This window comes from Lacerta agilis, chromosome 3, assembly GCF_009819535.1.
Source record: "Lacerta agilis isolate rLacAgi1 chromosome 3, rLacAgi1.pri, whole genome shotgun sequence".
NCBI classification, from domain to species: domain Eukaryota; kingdom Metazoa; phylum Chordata; class Lepidosauria; order Squamata; family Lacertidae; genus Lacerta; species Lacerta agilis.
This window is the reverse complement of record NC_046314.1, coordinates 55368628-55387166: the sequence shown is the minus strand read 5'-3', so window position 1 is coordinate 55387166 and position 18539 is coordinate 55368628. Positions and strand designations below refer to the sequence as shown.

Sequence of the window (18539 nt, the reverse complement as noted above, 5' to 3'; positions counted from 1 at the left end):
AGTATGTAACCCATGTACAAAATGGTTTTGTTAGCCTTCAGTAGAACAAGTACACATTGGAGGTTCTCTCTAGCTACCAAGATATGTAGGTGGTAGAAAATATCCACATGTTTAACTGACACACTGTTCAATTGTCTGTATTACAACTGGGAAGAAGAAACACAGCAGCTGTATGCATAATCAATGTACAGAGTGTGCATGGCAGTCACCCACCCACTCCAGCAAATAGTTGTTACGCACTTACTGTATGGCCAGTGCAGAAGTGATTAGGAGAGGTAAGCACATCCTTTGGTAACATGTCAAACCAACAGAACAATGGCACTATTTTAGAAAGCTTCATTCTTTTGTTTCTGACAGTATTAAAAAGAACCACATTCTATTACATGTGCATAGCAACTATTATTCAATTCCAATGACTCATTTTCCTTCCATAAGTGATGTTAATACACCAGTCAGTCAGCAAGAGCAATGGATCAGTTCTTTGCAATCAGTTCCTGGTTACATTTCTGCCAAAGCTTAATCCACATAAGGTGGAAGTTCAGGTGGTTAAAAAGACCACCAGTCTAGATCAGGGGCCAGCAAACTTTTTCAGCAGGGGGCCGGTCCACTGTCCCTCAGACCTTGTGGGAGGGGGCAGACTATATTTTGAAAAAAAAAATATGAACGAATTCCTATGCCCCACAAATAAACCAGAGATGCGTTTTAAATAAAAGCACACATTCTACTCATGTAAAACACCACGTAGGCCCCACAAATAACTCAGAGATGCATTTTAAATAAAACACATTCTACTCATGTAAAAACACGCTGATTCCTGAACCATCCGCAGGCCGCATTTAGAAGGCGATTGGGGATCCCTGGTCTAGATAGACAAGTCTATACATTCTCTAAAGAAACAATTACAATACTTGAGGATTCTCCTGTACCCAGTGTTATATGGAGGCACAGGTAGTTCTTGGAATGACCACTCCCCACATCAAATGGAGGGTGACGTTTGCGTGGTCGCGCGCAGCCCCCTGAATTCCTGGGTGACACCTGGTAGTTTGGACTGGCTTTGCCTTCCCCCAGAAGGGATACCTGGGGTCTCTGCCTACCCAGGCATGCAGGCGCTGCTATGCCAAGACCGCTGTTGAAGGGCCGGAAAGGAATTTCCCTGCATTGGCAGGTTTCGCCTTTCCCGTAGCAATTCGTCACAACTTTGGCGGTTTCAGGCCTTGGGCGGAATCCTTTAGTCATCTTCCTAAATGGAGGGTGGGGTGGGGTGGTGACTCCACGCCCCCAGTATGGCGGTGATAACAGGATTCCCCGTTAAAGGGGTATTGGGGGGAGGCATTGCCCATATGCCTCTCTCCAATACTAGCACTAAACATTAAAGTCCTAAACTGTTTGGGACTAGATGTGAAGGGTCACCTACATCCTTATGAACCTGCCTTGAGTGTTTTATTGTCTATTAAAGGAACTGTCTTCAAAACTCTGAAAGGGGTTCATGATATCACATGTGAGTTGCATGAACAGCCAATTCTATCATATCTTGCACATATCCTCAAGGCATGGGAGTCGTCCTATCACATGAAGGATGCGTGGTGTTAGCCATCCCTACTCATTTCTAGATGTTTTCTTAAAAAAAAATTATTCAGGTAGGTCTTTCAAATCTGTTATTCCTTGCCAGTCACCTCTTACTGATATGTTTGATGTTTTTGTTGTAATACTGTCCCTTTAGTGTGTATATCACCATGTGCTGTTTTAAATGAAAGTGTGGTTTATAAATATAATAAATAAAATAAATAAATAGCTCTTTGCAGCTGCTATCCAAGAGCATTTCCTTGCTGCTTGAATAGCAAAACCCAGAGACATGCAAGCATTTATGGCTGTTTGAAGGAACTGGCTATGATTTAAAACTTTGAAAACAAGGCATAAACATTTGGCTATCAACTTCCAACAGAACTGGATGCTGGAATAGTACTTAGGCTGGAATGAGAAAGTAAGTTTATTATTCATGGTAAGATTTCACAATAGTCCACTAGCATATCCTCGCTGCAGCTGCTGTAATGACATTAGGCTCTGACTCAAAGGCATAAACTGTTGCAAAACTCTGGCAAGCCCTTGTGAAACTTGTATGTGTGATGTTGATGAAGCATCCACCAAGCAAGAGGTTTTTTTTTTAATATAACAGGTAGTCCAACCCTGCCATTAATTAAGAAAAACAATATCCATATATTTCAGGACTGCGCTACTGAGTTTTCTATGGAAGTCATGGAAGCTTGGAAGTTCCCAGTCAGTAACAATGTCAACCATCCCTTAGCTGGCAAAGTGGAAATCATCTAACCATCTAATCATCTAGACTCCATCTAGTGGAGTCAGGTGATTGACAAGTGGGCCCCATCTATCGCTCAAAATAGTCCACTGAGAGTGGAGGAACCCAGGAGCTGACTTGCTGGCCAGATTCCATTCCCAAGAATTTTCTGGGCCCAAACAATTCTTCCTGAGGCCACCCTGATGTGCTCATTTCCAGTTTGGAAACAATATTTTTAAATGACCTGGAGAAGGATTTGTAGGAGAGAAACAAAGTGGGGAAGGGTTAAAAGTGTTTTTCTCATACAGACGAGTTTGCATCTGAAATATGCACTAAAGGGATCAGAATTAAAATAAATCAATCTCTCCCGTGTCTTTGTTAACTTCCCATTTGAATCATGCATTTGTCAAGACTGTTACATATATTTCTTTCCAATTCTATTCTGCAGTTATTTAAGGTTCCACACGTTATGTCAGATGGAATCGGATCCTTTTTTTAGGTTGATGAAGCAGTTCAAAGCGTGAAAGAAGATCACTGCTTTAAAGATCACTTGCTTTAAAGAAGTACATTCTTTCTTGACGATATCTTGTCTAAAAAAATGACAGCTATATTACAGTGGACAGTAAGTGACGCTGGCATGTACTGTTGCTGATTGCAATGTTATGAAATACAATCACCATTAAATTTATTTTGTGCTGCTCAGAAGCACATCATGTAGACATCTGTATGCATTCTACCATTTGTAGAAGTAATTGTTTTTGAAATGTATTTTTTCCACATGAATTTAAGCATTCTTCTTTGATCCATGCTACAAAGAAATGTTTATTATCTTAAATTTCAATATGTTGGTGTGAACAAATTTTGATGTGACTTTGCAACTAAAACATCATATTGCCCCCAAAACAAATTGTCACTTTGATATACAAAGCTTCTATGTAATGAAACCTAAAATAAGAAGCAGGGGCAACTGGCTAAATACCATGAAGCATACAAAATAAAAATAGAATTTCTCACCAAGATTCCTATGTGTGTATATTTAAACAGCAAAACAATACAGGAACCCATGTACAATCAATTATCAATCAGCTCATAATCAGTAAAAGATGTTTCAGAAACTGCATTCAATGTTACTTTTTCAACCAGAATGTCATTGACGGCCATGCAACTTCAATAGCTGTGTTTCTACCTGCTAATTTCTGCAACATCAATTAGTCACTGAGATTGTTTTGCCAAAGTATTGATCTCGCATTAACAATGCCATTTCAACCCAGTGACCCCAAATATGTGTATGTATTGTAAGTCACTTTGCATTTACTTTTCTTAAAAAGCAACTACTAAATGTAATTAATAATAATAATAATAATAATAATAATAATGCAAGAGGTAGCATGCATATAGCAGTCGCAAGAGGTAGCATGCATATAGCAGTCGTAAGGGAACAGTTCCTTGCATTTCCAAGAAAACTTCTGACAACCTTCTGAAGGGTGTGAATGTGGTGCTAAATTTCCATTTATGATAGAAATCTTACGCCATTTCCTAATGTCATAATGTTCAATTTTTCTCATCCTTAACAGTGGCAGCTACTGATACAGAGTCTGCCTAGGGAAACAAGTAAGCTTTTATATACATTATGAGGAGAAGGGGTGGAGTTCAACAAAGAATGTCATTTCAGCCACAGACTCATGGTTATTGTAGCACATAGATCTACCCTTAACCTCACTGTATGCATGGGTCTTACTGTGAACCTCTCTGGTTCATTGTCCTTTTGCACATTATGCACACAACAGAATTGAGAAGTCAAATACTACACTGAAGATATCAGGTGTAAGGAACCTGTTGCCCTACTGATGATGTACTCCAGTTCCCATCAGTCTCAGCCAGCATGGCCAATGATCAGGAATGATGACAACTGTAGTCCAGCAGCATCTGGAGGGTCCCAAGTTTCCTATCTTTGTATTAGAATATGGAAGTAACCCAAATCATAGTGCCCCTTATGAAAAATGTTGTATTCTTCTTCAGTAGTTAAAATCTTCCAATAGTATACTGTGTATCTTGCAAGTATTCCTTATCCCTATTAAAAATGTGCCACCCACCTCCTTAAATAATAAAAACAGTGTCCTTTACAGCCACATTTCTTTGGTGGCTCATAATCATATAATCAACATCCTGATATTTCAGGCAATAGGGAGACTCAGGAATGAAAAAGTTACTGAACTGTTTGCTCAAGTATAAATCATAGATCACTGCACACAGAAACAAAAATCATAGTACAAGACAAAATAAAAAATAAAAAAATCCAACCAAAATGGTCAAAGGCCTGGAAACAATGCCTTATGAGGAACGGCTTAGGGAGCTGGGTATGTTTAGCCTGGAGAATAAAAAATGCATGCACACGAAAGCTCATACCAAGAACAAACTTAGTTGGTCTCTAAGGTGCTACTGGAAAGAATTTTTTTATTTTGTTTTGACTATGGCAGACCAACACGGCTACCCACCTGTAACTAGCCTGGAGAAGAGAAGGTTAAGGGGTGATATGGTAGCCATGTTCAAATATATAAAAGGATGTCATATAGAGGAGGGTGAAAGGTTGTTTTCTGCTGCTCCAGAGAAGCGGACACGGAGCAATGGATTCAAACTACAAGAAAGAAGATTCCACCTAAACATTAGGAAGAACTTCCTGACAGTGAGAGCTGTTCGGCAGTGGAATTTGCTACCAAGGAGTGTGGTGGAGTCTCCTTCTTTGGAGGTCTTTAAGCAGAGGCTTGACAGCCATCTGTCAGGAATGCTTTGATGGTGTTTCCTGCTTGGCAGGGGGTTGGACTGGATGGCCCTTGTGGTCTCTTCCAACTCTATGATTCTATGATTCCTTCCAGTAGCACCTTAGAGACCAACTAAGTTTGTTCTTGTTATGAGCTTTTGTGTGCATGCACACTTCTTCAGGTATCTTTTTTATTTTTTATTTTGTTTTGACTATGGCAGACCAACACGGCTACCTACCTGTACATAGTACAAGAGTCAGGGTTATATAATTCAGCAGTGTTGGTAAGGCTTCTCTCAGCTGATTGGGGAGGCAAACAGTTTTCACTGATTCCATCTTCCTCTGCTACCCCTGAAGCTTCACTAAATCAGTTCTGGGGCATGCCCCAAACCCCAGGGTCAGATTTAGGGTCTGTGAGGAAGTACAAGGAAAAGGGGGAATCACCAAAAGTTGCTTGTCCACTGATGGAAGCCTTACTGTCAGCTGAGCAACACCATTGCACACAACCTTATGAGTGGAATTCAACTAAGCTTTTATACAGAACAGGCACAATTAAATGAATGTATGTGACTAAGTGACTAAGTTAGGTCCATTAATTGCAAAAGGTCTAACCTAAGAAAAACCTGGACTGAGAGGAGATATGCTAGCTATCTTCAAATATCTCAAGGGCTGTCACATGGAAGAGGGAACATGCTTGTTTTGCATGTTTAGACCTTTTACCTTTCCCCAATATAAATTCACACAAGAGTCAGATATTAGGTTTAGTTTTTGGCAGAAATTTAGGCCACAATTTTATTGATTATAACCAAATGAATGGTTGCATAGGTTCCACTGACTCCCTGCACCCTTGCAGGCAGTGCTGTCCCAGAGCCACATTCATAGGACAGCTCAAGGATGAACACCAGGGACAGCTGATGGAAGGAGCACCAATCAGCCACCCTGATGCCCCCTGGACTCGGGCACGGGCTGAACTCCTTTCGGGGATCACCAAACCAGTGAGTCCCTGGATTCCTCTACCGGAATATCCTGTCATTGCATAGGCATGGCAACGTCACGTGCCACGCCTATCACCTGAACCAGAGCCTATCTGCAACTTACAAGTTGTGACGATTTGCTACACGGCAGGCGAAACCCAAATGGCACCAGCCAATCAAGCACAAGCCCTAAATATAGGGAGAGGTGGGCGGGTGTTCCAATGCGAAGCCCCAAAGAGGAAGCTCGTAAGCCTTGCATGCGGTATATAGGTCCCATGTTGCTCCTTTTCTGCAGCACCCCATTGGTCAGATTGCCCCAAACAATGCGGGACCTACCTATCAGGGGTTGTGGCTGTTCCAGGATTACCCACCCACAACACTGGGTCAGGTGGCCAGGTCGCAATGCAACACGTGCCCTCTTTAATGGAGGACCCGCTTTCTCCTGCTCTGGAGGGCAGGACTTGAAGCAATGGCTTCAAGTTACAAGAAAGGAGATTCCAACTAAACATCAGGAAGAACTTTCTGACAGTAAGAGCTGTTCAACAGTGGAACAGTTTCCCTCAGGACTCGGGAGGTTGTGGACTCTCCTTCATTGGATGTTTTTAACCAGAGGTTGGATGGCTATCTGTCATGGATGCTTTAGCTGGGATTCCTGCATGGCAGGGTGTTGGACTAAATGACCCTTCCAACTCTACAATTCTATGATACCACCTTAAAACTCCAATTGCCTACATTATTTGTTTATTTATTTATTGAATTTATATATCACGCTTCATCCGAGGATGACAGCTGTAATGCACCCTAGGACCATCGGGTAAACAGCAGGTAATTAATAACAGTAGTAGTAATAATAATAAGCATTAAGGCCAAATATTACAAAAATAAATAAAATAACTGAATTTGATGGAATTTGATATTCAGGCTATTTGCATTGACTATGTTGATTCCCTAGTCTTTTTGCAGATGGCCCAGATTTGGATACCAAGTTGTTGAAAAAAATATAAATGTAAATGACTAACAGTTCTGCTAGTAAATACTTATATGGATTTAGATGGCTGGAGTACTGATCCCTAAATCATTATCTAACCCAACTGAATATATGAATTTAAAAATTCAATTTCCAAATCTTCAACAGAATATGAAACTAAAATTCATCTAAAGTCTGGGAAGGATATATTTAACATAGTGTGAAATTTAAAGCTTGTTTAAGCTTTGCGGGTGTTTTTTAATCGATTCCTAGAATTGCATCAAATATTTTCTCCACTCCCACAAATTTCATTCTAATGCTCCAGAGGAGGCAGTGTGTAGTCTGGTTTTTTAAAGGCTACTATATATCTTTTTGGCATGTTTTCCTGAACTAAAACCATTCAAACTTGTAAGACCCAGTGCTCTAAAATATTGTTTTCTTCATGCAGACCTGACACTTTTGAAAAGACCTCTAGGAGGAAAAAAAGCATAGTTCAGTTAACAGAAAAATAAGTAACATATGATGCAACAAGCTAAATATTAAATTAGCTCCAGGTTTCTGACCACAAAGTCTCCAAACAACTTTAAAAAGTCACATTACAGAGTAGCATATTGTCTGAGGTGCAAGATGTGCTGGAATTCTACATTTTAACTGCCATCTGGAAATCCTGTAAACGTCTTAACTATCTCATGACCCCAAATGCCCTGAACATGATTGACAGGAATATATATCAAAATATCCTAAAGTGTCATTTGGTACTATCACAGTATTTATGATACAGTATTGTTTGTTAAATGTAATGCCTCCCCATTGAGGAAAGGACAGAATAACTGTTCCCCCATATTGTGCCAAATTCTGAATGTGTGCTTAGATTGGCTTGGAACAAAATGGCAGCTTTGAACAAATGAAATAATCACAGATGCATCATAGGGGTGTGGAACTTGTATATTGCTCAATACCAAGCCTGTTAAATACAGTACAGTCCTTTTCATAATCCTCCCACAACTTCATCCTACCAAGTAAGCAGGAGGTAATTGTGGGGTCACTCAAAGAGCGACAGGATATAACGACAGACAGGGAACAGCAGCAAACTGTTACTCAGATTAAAAAAAAGGTTTCATACAATGCCTTCTATTCTATAAGGTGTTCAGATGTATCCCGAGGAATGGCTGACCTTGCAATCCTCTCCTTTGATTAAAGTTTATATGGCTCTCTCAAAATATACAATGCTTCAAGAATGCCAGAGATGTAATTGTGAGTAACAAGGAAGGCTGGTAATATTGGTGGAAATGTTATGGTGCCATATCACATCATTGTTTCTGTATCACAATCATCTATTGCTGGTGTGATGGCTAGAGTGTTGACCTAGGACTGGGGAGATCCAAGATAAAGTCTCCACAAATCTCAGCAAGGGATCTTGAGCCAGACCTCTCAGTGCTAACCTACCTCTCAGAGTTAATCAGTCAATTATTCATGTAATTATTGTTCTTTTACCTTACTGCTCCTCCTAAAAGAACACAGAGAGGCAACCACAATCTTAAAGCACAGTACCAATATACAACAATGATTCAAATTACCAACAAAACAATATCAACCTTTAAAACACAATTCAGCCCCGGTATGGCTCCCCTTCATCACATACACAGCCCAACAGGACATGACAAAAATCCACCACAGCACACAAATCAATATGGTCTAACCTGATCCAAAACAACCCACCCACCCCCACTCACACATGAAAACAAAGATCACAACAGCCAATCACAACTGAACAACCACACCCTAGGCCAACCCCAACCTCTTGGGAAAAAAGAGAGAGAGAGCCATTGCACATACTTTGTAGACCTAGAAAATCTTTAATTACCGGTAATTAATTAATAACAAACAAACAAACAAACAACAGGCAGCTGCTTATTTCAATTATATTTTGAAATGTTTAAATGTCTGTTTTTAACTTTGTAATTATGGAGAATTTAATGGGTGTTGTTTTTTGGTTTTTTTACTAAACCAAGTTCTATTTACAACCAAAACACAATTCAGCAAACAATATTTGATCTCTGTTAAAGTGAATCACTAACTACCAATCGCTGATGATATGTGGGACAACTGAATATCAGGTGGGAAGGAGTTCATATCCAGAGGGCTGTCACTGAGAAGTCCTGCCTTGTGCCATTAACACACAGGTTTCCCTCACCTATGGGACCACAAGCAGATCTTAAAGCACCAGATCAGATGGTATTGGAAGAGGCACTCCTTTCAGGTTGTATAGAGCCATGTGCACAAATATCAACACCATGAATCGTGCAGTTAGTTCTAAGAAGAACAGTTCTAAGAAGGGCATAACAATCTTGCAGTGGCAAATAATTAGAATAAAAATAAGGGGAACTGTTTACTCCACCCTGAAGCCTTTGAAGATGGACTATAAATGCAATAAAAATAATAATAAATGCATAATTTCTTTATGCCAGTAAGTGGATTTCTTTCCTTGCTCTTGACTACCTCTCTTTTCATAACCACCCAGATAAATTACATGCAAAGTAGACTTATCTATTAGAGTATAGGCATTAAAAACATATGGCATAGTGGTGAGGAGTCACTACTAGAATAACCAATCGCCACCAGAAGGAAACATTGTAGTTTTTTCAATAAAAACGTGGCATACATAACAGGCATTGCTATAGTTCTAATCCCTACCCAGCAGCATTCTAGATTCAAGACTGCAGAAGATAGTGGCAGACCATGACTGAGCTATACAGTCTGGGGTGTGAACGACATTGGGTTTCTCTAATGGTCTTCTTGGACAAATCGTAGCAACATTAACATCCTCATCTGCTTGCTTCCATGGGATCGTGGCAATATTCCAACTCTCAAATGCATCAGCAATGTCCAGGTTCTACTTAAAGTCTGGCTGTTCATACTAATGGTCAAGGTTACTCAGAGACCTCAGTGCTCCAGAGTTACTTCTGTAGAGCCATCTCTCCCTCCCTTTTCTTGTTCACCTATTTTTTATGAAAACTATTACTCTGCATAGTTCTCAACCCCAACTGAAATGAAGTCGATGCACATGCAATTACACCTGTTCATATTGAATTGCAGAATTTCCCCTTCTTCCCTTCTCTTCTCTAGCACTGGTTATTCCTCAGTGCTTACATTTACACTCAAAGGTCCTCAACACAAGGACCTGTATTATCTCAGGCTTACTCTATGGTGTGTGATGATAGTGGTCCCCTATAAATAACAACATCATCAGTACTAAGAGAAGGTGAGAATAATGGTAAAATGTGTACCGGTACTTCTATAGCCGCAAATTACCTCCTCGTCTGAACACTAAATGGCAACAGCAATGAATATGTGCCCCAATGTATTTTAAATGTGCTATTTTAAAATGTGACTGACTGCTCTCTGTTTTCCAGTGAGTCTATTTCCAAATGTAGTCAACCTGTCTGAGTTCTCCCCATAGTTTATTATAACTCTATTTAGAATCTGAGAAGACATAAGCAGCCCTATCCTTTGCATGGATCAAAAAGGTTTCTACTTTAGGTGCTCATTCTATATTGTTTAAAACCTATCGTTCTTGTTGTTTTGTAATGTTTTTTAAACATTGTTAAAACATTTTGGTATGTTTATAAATTACCTTGAGATGCATGTAAAATGCAATTCATGAATTAATAAACAATAACAACGAAAGGTAAGTTCCACTTATTTCAATGGTACTTATTCCTAATCATTTGACAAGCCCTCATTAATCTTCCAAAGAGTTAAAATTAGCATCAAGGAGCCAGCTATTTGAGGTTTCCTAAAAGGCACATACAACCTACAAGTTTAAGGATGATATCCAACTAAGTCACACTCAAAGCAGACCTAATGAAATCAATGGACTAAAGTTACTTAAGTCCATACCCCCCCAACTTAGTTGGCTTTTGACCATAGCATCTGGTCCTCTAATGCAAAATGTGGGATGGGCAGAAAATCCTCAGATGAGTCTGAATGTTTTTAATTACTTTCAGATTTCTACATTAAAGTCATGAACAGGCTTTGTTATTTTTAATCAGATCCCTTCAACCCCAACACAGCCATTTTCTAACCTTACCACAAACTTTTCTCTTCAAAGAGAAAAGTGCTCTTTGAAAAGCACTCTTTAGCTAAAGCTAAAGCCTATATACAATTACTTCAATACTGTAAGACTTTATTCATGCTGTATGCCTTTCGGAGCAATTTTTACGCTAATTAATATGACTCCTATGTTATCCTCTTAAGTGATTTTTCTCTTTTTCCAATTCATCATATTGCAGAATAACAAAAAAGAAGTATACAATGCAACATTCACCTAGCCAAAAACCTATGTGCTTACACCATATTTGAGGAGTTATTCCCCTTCGCCACAATAGTAAGTCATAACAACCTCACTATTTCATGGAACTAGCGATTGCAGACAGTAGCCTGAAGTATTTGGGAAGATGCAGTTTGCAAGTAAAACCTGGCAATGATCTAGCAATAAGCAGAAAAGAGACTGCTACCTAGAGACGCAGGTTCAGTTCTCCAGGTCATAATCATCAATTTCTAATAGTGGTAATAATAATAATAATAGGAATAAGAATAAGAATAAGAATAAGAAGAAGAAGAAGAAGAAGAAGAAGAAGCCAGCACTGGGGACTCTCAGTTGGAAGGCTTATATTCTGAACCTCAAAGCAGCCTGAAAAAAATGGTGTCAATTGTGACTCTTGAGGGGACGTGGCCTTGAGTGTGTCCCGTCAACAAGTGGTGCCAAGAACCCTCGGTCTGAAAAATCAGATTTGCAACAGGCGCGTTTTGAAGAAATAAAATGCTCTCCAAGGGACCGAAAAAGCAGGGGGGGGGAGAGAGAAGGAGCGTAAAGGGAGCCTGACTCCACTTTGCCCTTCTGCAGCGTGGAAGCCCAGCAGCCGCCTGCATAACAGCTTGACCACAAGAGGAGAAACTTTGAGCCTCTTCAGCTCAGTGCCTCTTCAGCCCATCTGTGGGAGATGCAGTGCAGGGGGGGGGGGGGGAATACACCAACCATTTGCTGCTTCTCTTCATTTACTTCATTTACTGACGTGGAAAAGAAGCAGGCGAGAGATGAGGAGAAAAAAGAAGCGGGCTGGGGAGCAACCGAAGTGTGTCTGTGTGTGTTTACCAGAAGCCCCTCAAGGACGTGCACAGCTCTAGGGAACTACCGGTAGCTCCATGCCGGCAAACTTTACTATACCTCGTTGCTGAGGCGCTGCCTGTTGCTGCTGCTGCTGCTGCTGCTGCTGCTGCTGCTGAAGAACTTGAGCGCCGCACCGGCTCAGTAAGGCGGCGAGGACCAAGAGAGGAGGCAGAGCGGGTCGCGTCATTGCTCCTCCTCAGCGGCAGACGCCGCGCGCTCTCGCTCTCTCCCGGCTAGCGAAATGAGTTTCAAGTGAAGAGACGCTGCCTGTGTGTGTGTGTGAGAGAGAGTGAGAGAGGCGTCGAAGCCGCTGCCACAAGGGAGGGCGCCGCGGAAGGATACGCCCCTGTCCCGCTCCGCGCGCTCCCTCAGCCTGGCCCGCTGTCCTCAGTCAGGCACCGGCCAAGGGCCTGAGGAGGTCACGGGACAATGAACAATCGGGGAAGCCTTCCAAGGACGGAGGAGGCTTGGAGCGAATGAAGAGGGCAGCGAGCGACGCGCGCGCCCGGGGTGGAGGTCTTGGCCAGAAAGCGTGAAGAACAACAAGGGAATGGAAAACAAAAGGAATGGGAACGTTTAACAGTAGAAACAACAACAACAACAACAACAACAACAACAACAACAACAACAACAACAACAACAACAACAACAACAACACTGTTATGGGGTACTCTCATTTTCCTACTCATTGAAATACTGCCCCTCAATGAGGCCAAACTTAATTCACAAAATGTTTAGGGGTATGCTACCCCTGCGTCCCCCCAGAAAAAGGCACTGAAGATAATAATAATCATAGGACAGCACCTCAGTGGAAGAAGTTTCATGGAACGACCTAGAACTCGTTTCGCCGTCAGCAACTCCAGGCACTGAACTGGACCAACTGGATTTGAATCAATATACACTATCTCCATGTAGCAGGCCTGGCATTTTTAACGTGTGTTCCCATGTGTATTGAAGGTTTTTCCAAACTAAAATACTGGGAGAATTGTGGTGATAGTGAAAGGGATGGAGGTGGAACAATGGAATATTCTGGGTTCAAATCAATTTGGTATGCCTTAGCCCACAGGGATATAACAGACTCTTGAACGGGGAGTGAAGGAGCCTGCAGAGGTTCCCTGAGAATAGATACCGTGTTTCTCCTAAAATAAGACACCGTCTTATATTTTTTTTCGCTCAACAAAACACAGTATGGCTTATTTTCAGGGGATGTCTTATTTTAACCGCGTCGCATCGGTATGCTGCATAGCCACGCCTCTCCAGGCTGTTTTAATGGGAGGTACCACGTCACTATGGCTTATTTTCAGGGTATGGCTTATTTTTGGGGAATGGCTTATATTTCGCAAATGCATAGAAATCCTGCTATGGCTTATTTTATGGCTATGTCTTATTTTAGGAGAAACAGGGTAATAGCATGTACAGAACAGTAGCCATCCTCTTCCCCTTGAGAGAAGTAACTGACCATGAACTGATGAGGAGACCAACACATTGAAAAGATACATGGGTCAAATAGTGAAGCTGAAGTGATGGGTTCCTTCATCATCACTCTCAATATTTCTTCCCTCCATTCCCTCTTTACTACACTAGCCCTCAATTCCTTTCAGGCACGTTTGTGGACTGAAAAGACATATGCCCATTTATCTGGTGGCATTTTTTCTCAGACTGATTCTCAGTGCATCAGCTGTACGAAGTAACATCATGTAAAGTGGGTGATAATTTTACCAGGTTCCTGCATTCCCAGCCAGTTTACATATATTATGCTCAACTTTTTATTTGCAGATGTGTGACAGGGTACACTACCAGCATATGTTTCAAATCTTGTCTGCTCCCAATTCCTTTGTATGTGTTACCCAGCTGCCTCATTGTGGCAGTCTAGTCATCCTGTTCTTCATTAGCTTCAGCTTTGCAGACTGGCCTACATAGAGTGCATTATATTAATCCAGTCATGAGGTTACCAGTGCACAGATCACTGTGGCCAGACTTTCCTTGGCCAGGAACACACATAGCTAGCAAGAGGGAGTGTGATCTTATTTAGGGCAGGCTCCTTGCTTATTTCCCAGACCTGTGAACTACCCAACCACAATGCCTCCATCTTGTCAGGATTCAATTTCAGCTTAGTAGCCCTCATCTAACCTACCACAGGATCCAAACACAGCTCCAGGACCTGCACAGCCATACCTGACTCCTAAGTTATAGGGAAAGTTTTTATGGCATATTAGAGACTCCTCACTCCAAATCTCCTAATGACCACTCTTAATGGCTTCACATAAAACAACATTCAGGAGAAAATGCCACCCCATGGCATAACTGCCAGAGGCCTGATATAATAGTCTCCCAAAGCTATAGGTCGGAGCTGGACCACTTTCGACTCAGAGAGCTGAAATATGCTCATAAATTTTGAGAAGTTTTCTGTTTAAATGTTTATTTTGGCCATATTCACATCTTTGCCAATTAAAGCAATGTAATAAAAATCTGAGTTAGCCTTTAGCCTAAGGATCCACTGCATTGTGTTGTTGCAGGTCCTATTTGTACTATCTACTGGCTCAAGAGAACTGATAACAGCTAATATGGTACATAGAAAAAGTAGGGCAAGGGATACAAACCTTAGATACAAAGGGAGAAACTAATCATTTGAAGACAGGAGCTGGTGTACCTGCTCAAGATCACTTAAAAAGCTGAGCCTAGCCGTAATCATCTTTAACAACTCTTCCTGCATTGCACATAATCAGAGAGATAAAAGGGTGTGATTCCCTACCCATCTATACTTACTGCTGAAGTGTGGATGCCTAATGCATTGGTAATTGTGGACATAAAAGTGTTACTTGTACTCTATTGACACTGAGAACAAGGGTTTGGTCTTGAGTGTGTTGAACTTAGAGATCAAGAAATATAACTAGTGGGATAATCTATATTCTTGGGAGGGTTGGTAACAAAGTTGGAGTTGTGAAGGTGACATAAAAGGGCTATGACGATGATCTAAAAAGGATTGGATTACATGCTGCCAAGGACAGAAAACTTAGTAAAGATTTGGAAGGCCAAAGATATTTCATTAGAAACAAAAATCAATACCTATGATTCAATTGCCATGCCATTCTTCTTTCTTGGGTTGAAATATTGGAGAAGAAGGACAGCCAGAGAAAGATCTTGACAATGGAATTGAAATGGCTGAGGAGCATGCAAAGTTTCAAGACTGAAAGAAAGAAGACATGGAATAGAAGAAAAATGGGGAGGGAAAGAAATCACAGTGATATAAAAGGTCCAAAAACAGCTACTGCGGTTTGCATTTTTGGAATGCACTCCAAGGAAAGCAATTCATCTGGTGTGTCACCTATCACACTGCAGGATAAGAGAAGCACAAGAAAACCAGGATTAGATCACAAAGATATCAATCCTAAACACCTCTCAATGGAAGGACATGCCGTAAATTTCAATGGGACCAAGTAAGCATAGGGTTGGCTTGAAGGAATATTGGTGCAACTTAAAGGCAAGCTTGTTAGAGCACGGGCAGTTATAGGAAAGAGCCCACCTTTTATCACATCCATAAAAAATGCACACACTTAAATACATTCAAGGGTCATTCAGATGAAAACTTGATTGAACTTATCTGTATATCCAGCACAGCTGGATTTGTTTATGCAGTGCTTAGTTTATTTATTTGTAGAGCATTTGTAGTAGGCTGTTCTTCAGCCAAAAAGGCTCCCAGAGCAGTTTACCATACAATCAATTAAAAGAAAACAATCCTTGCCCATGGGGTTACAATGTAAATGACACAACACAAAAGGGGGGAAAGGGCAGAGAGGGAAGGGGGCAGGGAAACGGGCTCAGGCACCAATTTTTAAATAGTACAATAGTTCTTATAACAAACACCTGCAATTGAACTAACTCAGGGACAGGAGGTGCTTGATGGAACTGGTCTTTCAGGTAGAATGAGCCCTGATTCTTATGTCTCCCATTTAGGCAACTGCCTGGAATGGCTGCTGCCAGGCCATAGAATGCTTCATGTTCAGTTAGTTTTAGTTAGTTTGGTTTACTTACTATTTATTTCTGGGGGCCCTGCCTTTTGACCCTTCAGTCTGATGCATATACACATTCATTTCTTGCCAAATACAACATTAATTGTTCATTTGCATATTTGAATGAACCCTCACAGATCAAACGGCATGGATAGAATGTATGTATTTAAACAAATTGCCTTCCTTATCACATCTTTTTTGGTGCTGGGCTATAAAGTCTTATGATGGCATACAGTGATAAATATAACAGGGCAACATTACAAAATCTTCTACTAATATTTCCATAACACGGAGCTAGCGTCTTGTTAAAGAAAACCTGTGTAAACTGAGTATGAGATACAAATCATATGGCATATGAAAAAGATACAAAAAATTTGCATGGGCACTTCACTTTCCTGAAAGCCCTCTTTTCTTAATGTATTTGCTTAGCTACTTCAAGCCCAAAATTCAATTCAAATACACATCACATTGTGCTGACAACAAAGAATTCTGCTCCATGTACATAAATATACAATCCATTTACTCCCTTCACTACTCATCCATGTTGAACAGAGCTCTTTTCTTCTGCAGTTCTTCTGCAATTGAGACGTGGACCAAAATGGTATGTGTTCCAGTTACTTGCACTTTCTTTTCAAAGGACTCTCATTACTTCTTAAGCATTCTAAAAATTGGTGTGCATTTTCTACCAGTAAAATGACAGCAACCAGAATTTCCCCACTGTCACTCTCAAGCATATGGAAAATGAGGCAGAGAGGAATTCTTAACTTTTTAGTAAGGAACCATATATTTCAGATTAACTTTGACCATTTTGAAAGTTAGCCGTGCCAAATATTGGTCTTACATAGTTTGTATGAAACACCCCCTTCCTTTCTTGAACTTTGTGCTGCATCATCTCTTGCAGCTTGTACACTTTTCAGTGGATAAACAGGACAACAAGGGTGGCAGCTGGGAAGCCTATCCCAATTCATATTGTCTTGTCATAATTATGGAATCATAGAGTTGGGGGAGGCCTTGCAGGCCATGTCATCCAGCCCTGTCCTCAGTGTAGGAAATCCAGAGCTAGAGGTGGGCTGTAAAGCCAATGCTTGAAGAGGGAGAGTCCATAACCCTTCTAGGTAGTTATATCCATAGTCAAATGTCTTACCATCAATATATTTCTGAAAATGTTCCACTGAAATTCATCCTTATTCTCCCCAGGGCAGCAAAAAGCAAGTCTTCACCCTCTTCTAAACGATGGTCCTCCAGCTACATGAAGAGCCCCACCACATGTGGGCATAGCTGTCAACTTTTTCCCTTTTTTAAGGGAAATTCCCTTATTCCGAATAGAATTCCTAGCAAGAAAAGGGAAAAGTTGACAGCTATGCATGTGGGGCTACCTTTGAGGTTGCTCTGGAGGCTGCAGCTAGAACAGAATATGGCCACTAGCCTACTTGTGGGGGCAAACTACCACCAACATCTAACCAGGATCTGCAATGGCTATCAGTCTACTACTGAGCCAATTGCAAGGTTTTGGTACTAACATATAAGGCCCTATGCAGCCTAGGACCACATTACTGGAGTGACTAACGTATTCTTTTTTCACCCATTAGGTCACTGCATTCTGCAGTAGAATTTCCCCTTGAAGTCCCAGATAAAATATCAGAAGCCAATTCCACAGTAACTTGGAGCAGGGCTTTCAGTGTGGCTACGCATGCTCTGTTGATATCTCGTATCCCTGCTGAGATATGAAAAGTGCCCAGTATTTGTACTTTCTAGAAACTATCAAATACTTCTTTTTTTTTGACAAACTTTTCAGATGGATAAAAATGCCTTAGGTGTTTATTTTGTACTGTTTTTAAAAGACATCTTTTGTACCATTTTAGAACTATTTTAGGTCATTTTATGGTATGTTTGCACATTGCCTCAAGATTCGTGTGAAAGGCAATTCATAAATTAATAATAATAAAATAATCTCCCTCTAAAAAATTTCCCTCCCCTCGGGGCTAAACATACTGAGTTTCCTCAACCCTTCCTAATAGGATTTGTTTTCTATACCACTGACCATCTACTCTGCCTTATTCTGAACCTGTTCCAGTTTGTCTAGATCCTTCTTAAACTGCAACACTCAGCGCTGGGCACAGTACATTATTCACTTACCAGTTCCAATGGCTTTATCAGTTTAGTCTTGTCACTGTGTGAAATCTACTAAATTCACATGGTATGCAGAAGCAAGTTTGAGTTTACCACTGAGTATATATTCAACAGGGAACTGCCAGTAATCATGGCTACCTGATAAGTGTATGTGGCCAATATCCATTTGTTGCAAATACTTTACAGTTTTAGCTAGATAGAGTGTGGCATCGCCCTTTGACAATAAAGAGAGTGGTA

The 18539-nt window shown here is 40.8% G+C and overlaps 1 protein-coding gene across 7 annotated transcripts in view; it reads right to left on the bottom strand.

Moving 5' to 3' along the window:
- Positions 1–12426, bottom strand: part of LAMA2 (laminin subunit alpha 2) — a 362452-nt gene extending 350026 nt beyond the window's left edge. For all 7 annotated transcript variants that reach the window (XM_033143752.1, XM_033143756.1, XM_033143755.1 and 4 more), the window contains exon 1: positions 12220–12426. In XM_033143752.1, coding sequence (XP_032999643.1) covers positions 12220–12349 — 130 coding nt within the window. In that variant the 5' untranslated portion in view covers positions 12350–12426. The remainder of the gene's footprint in view (positions 1–12219) is intronic.
- Between the last annotated feature and the right edge of the window lie 6113 nt (positions 12427–18539).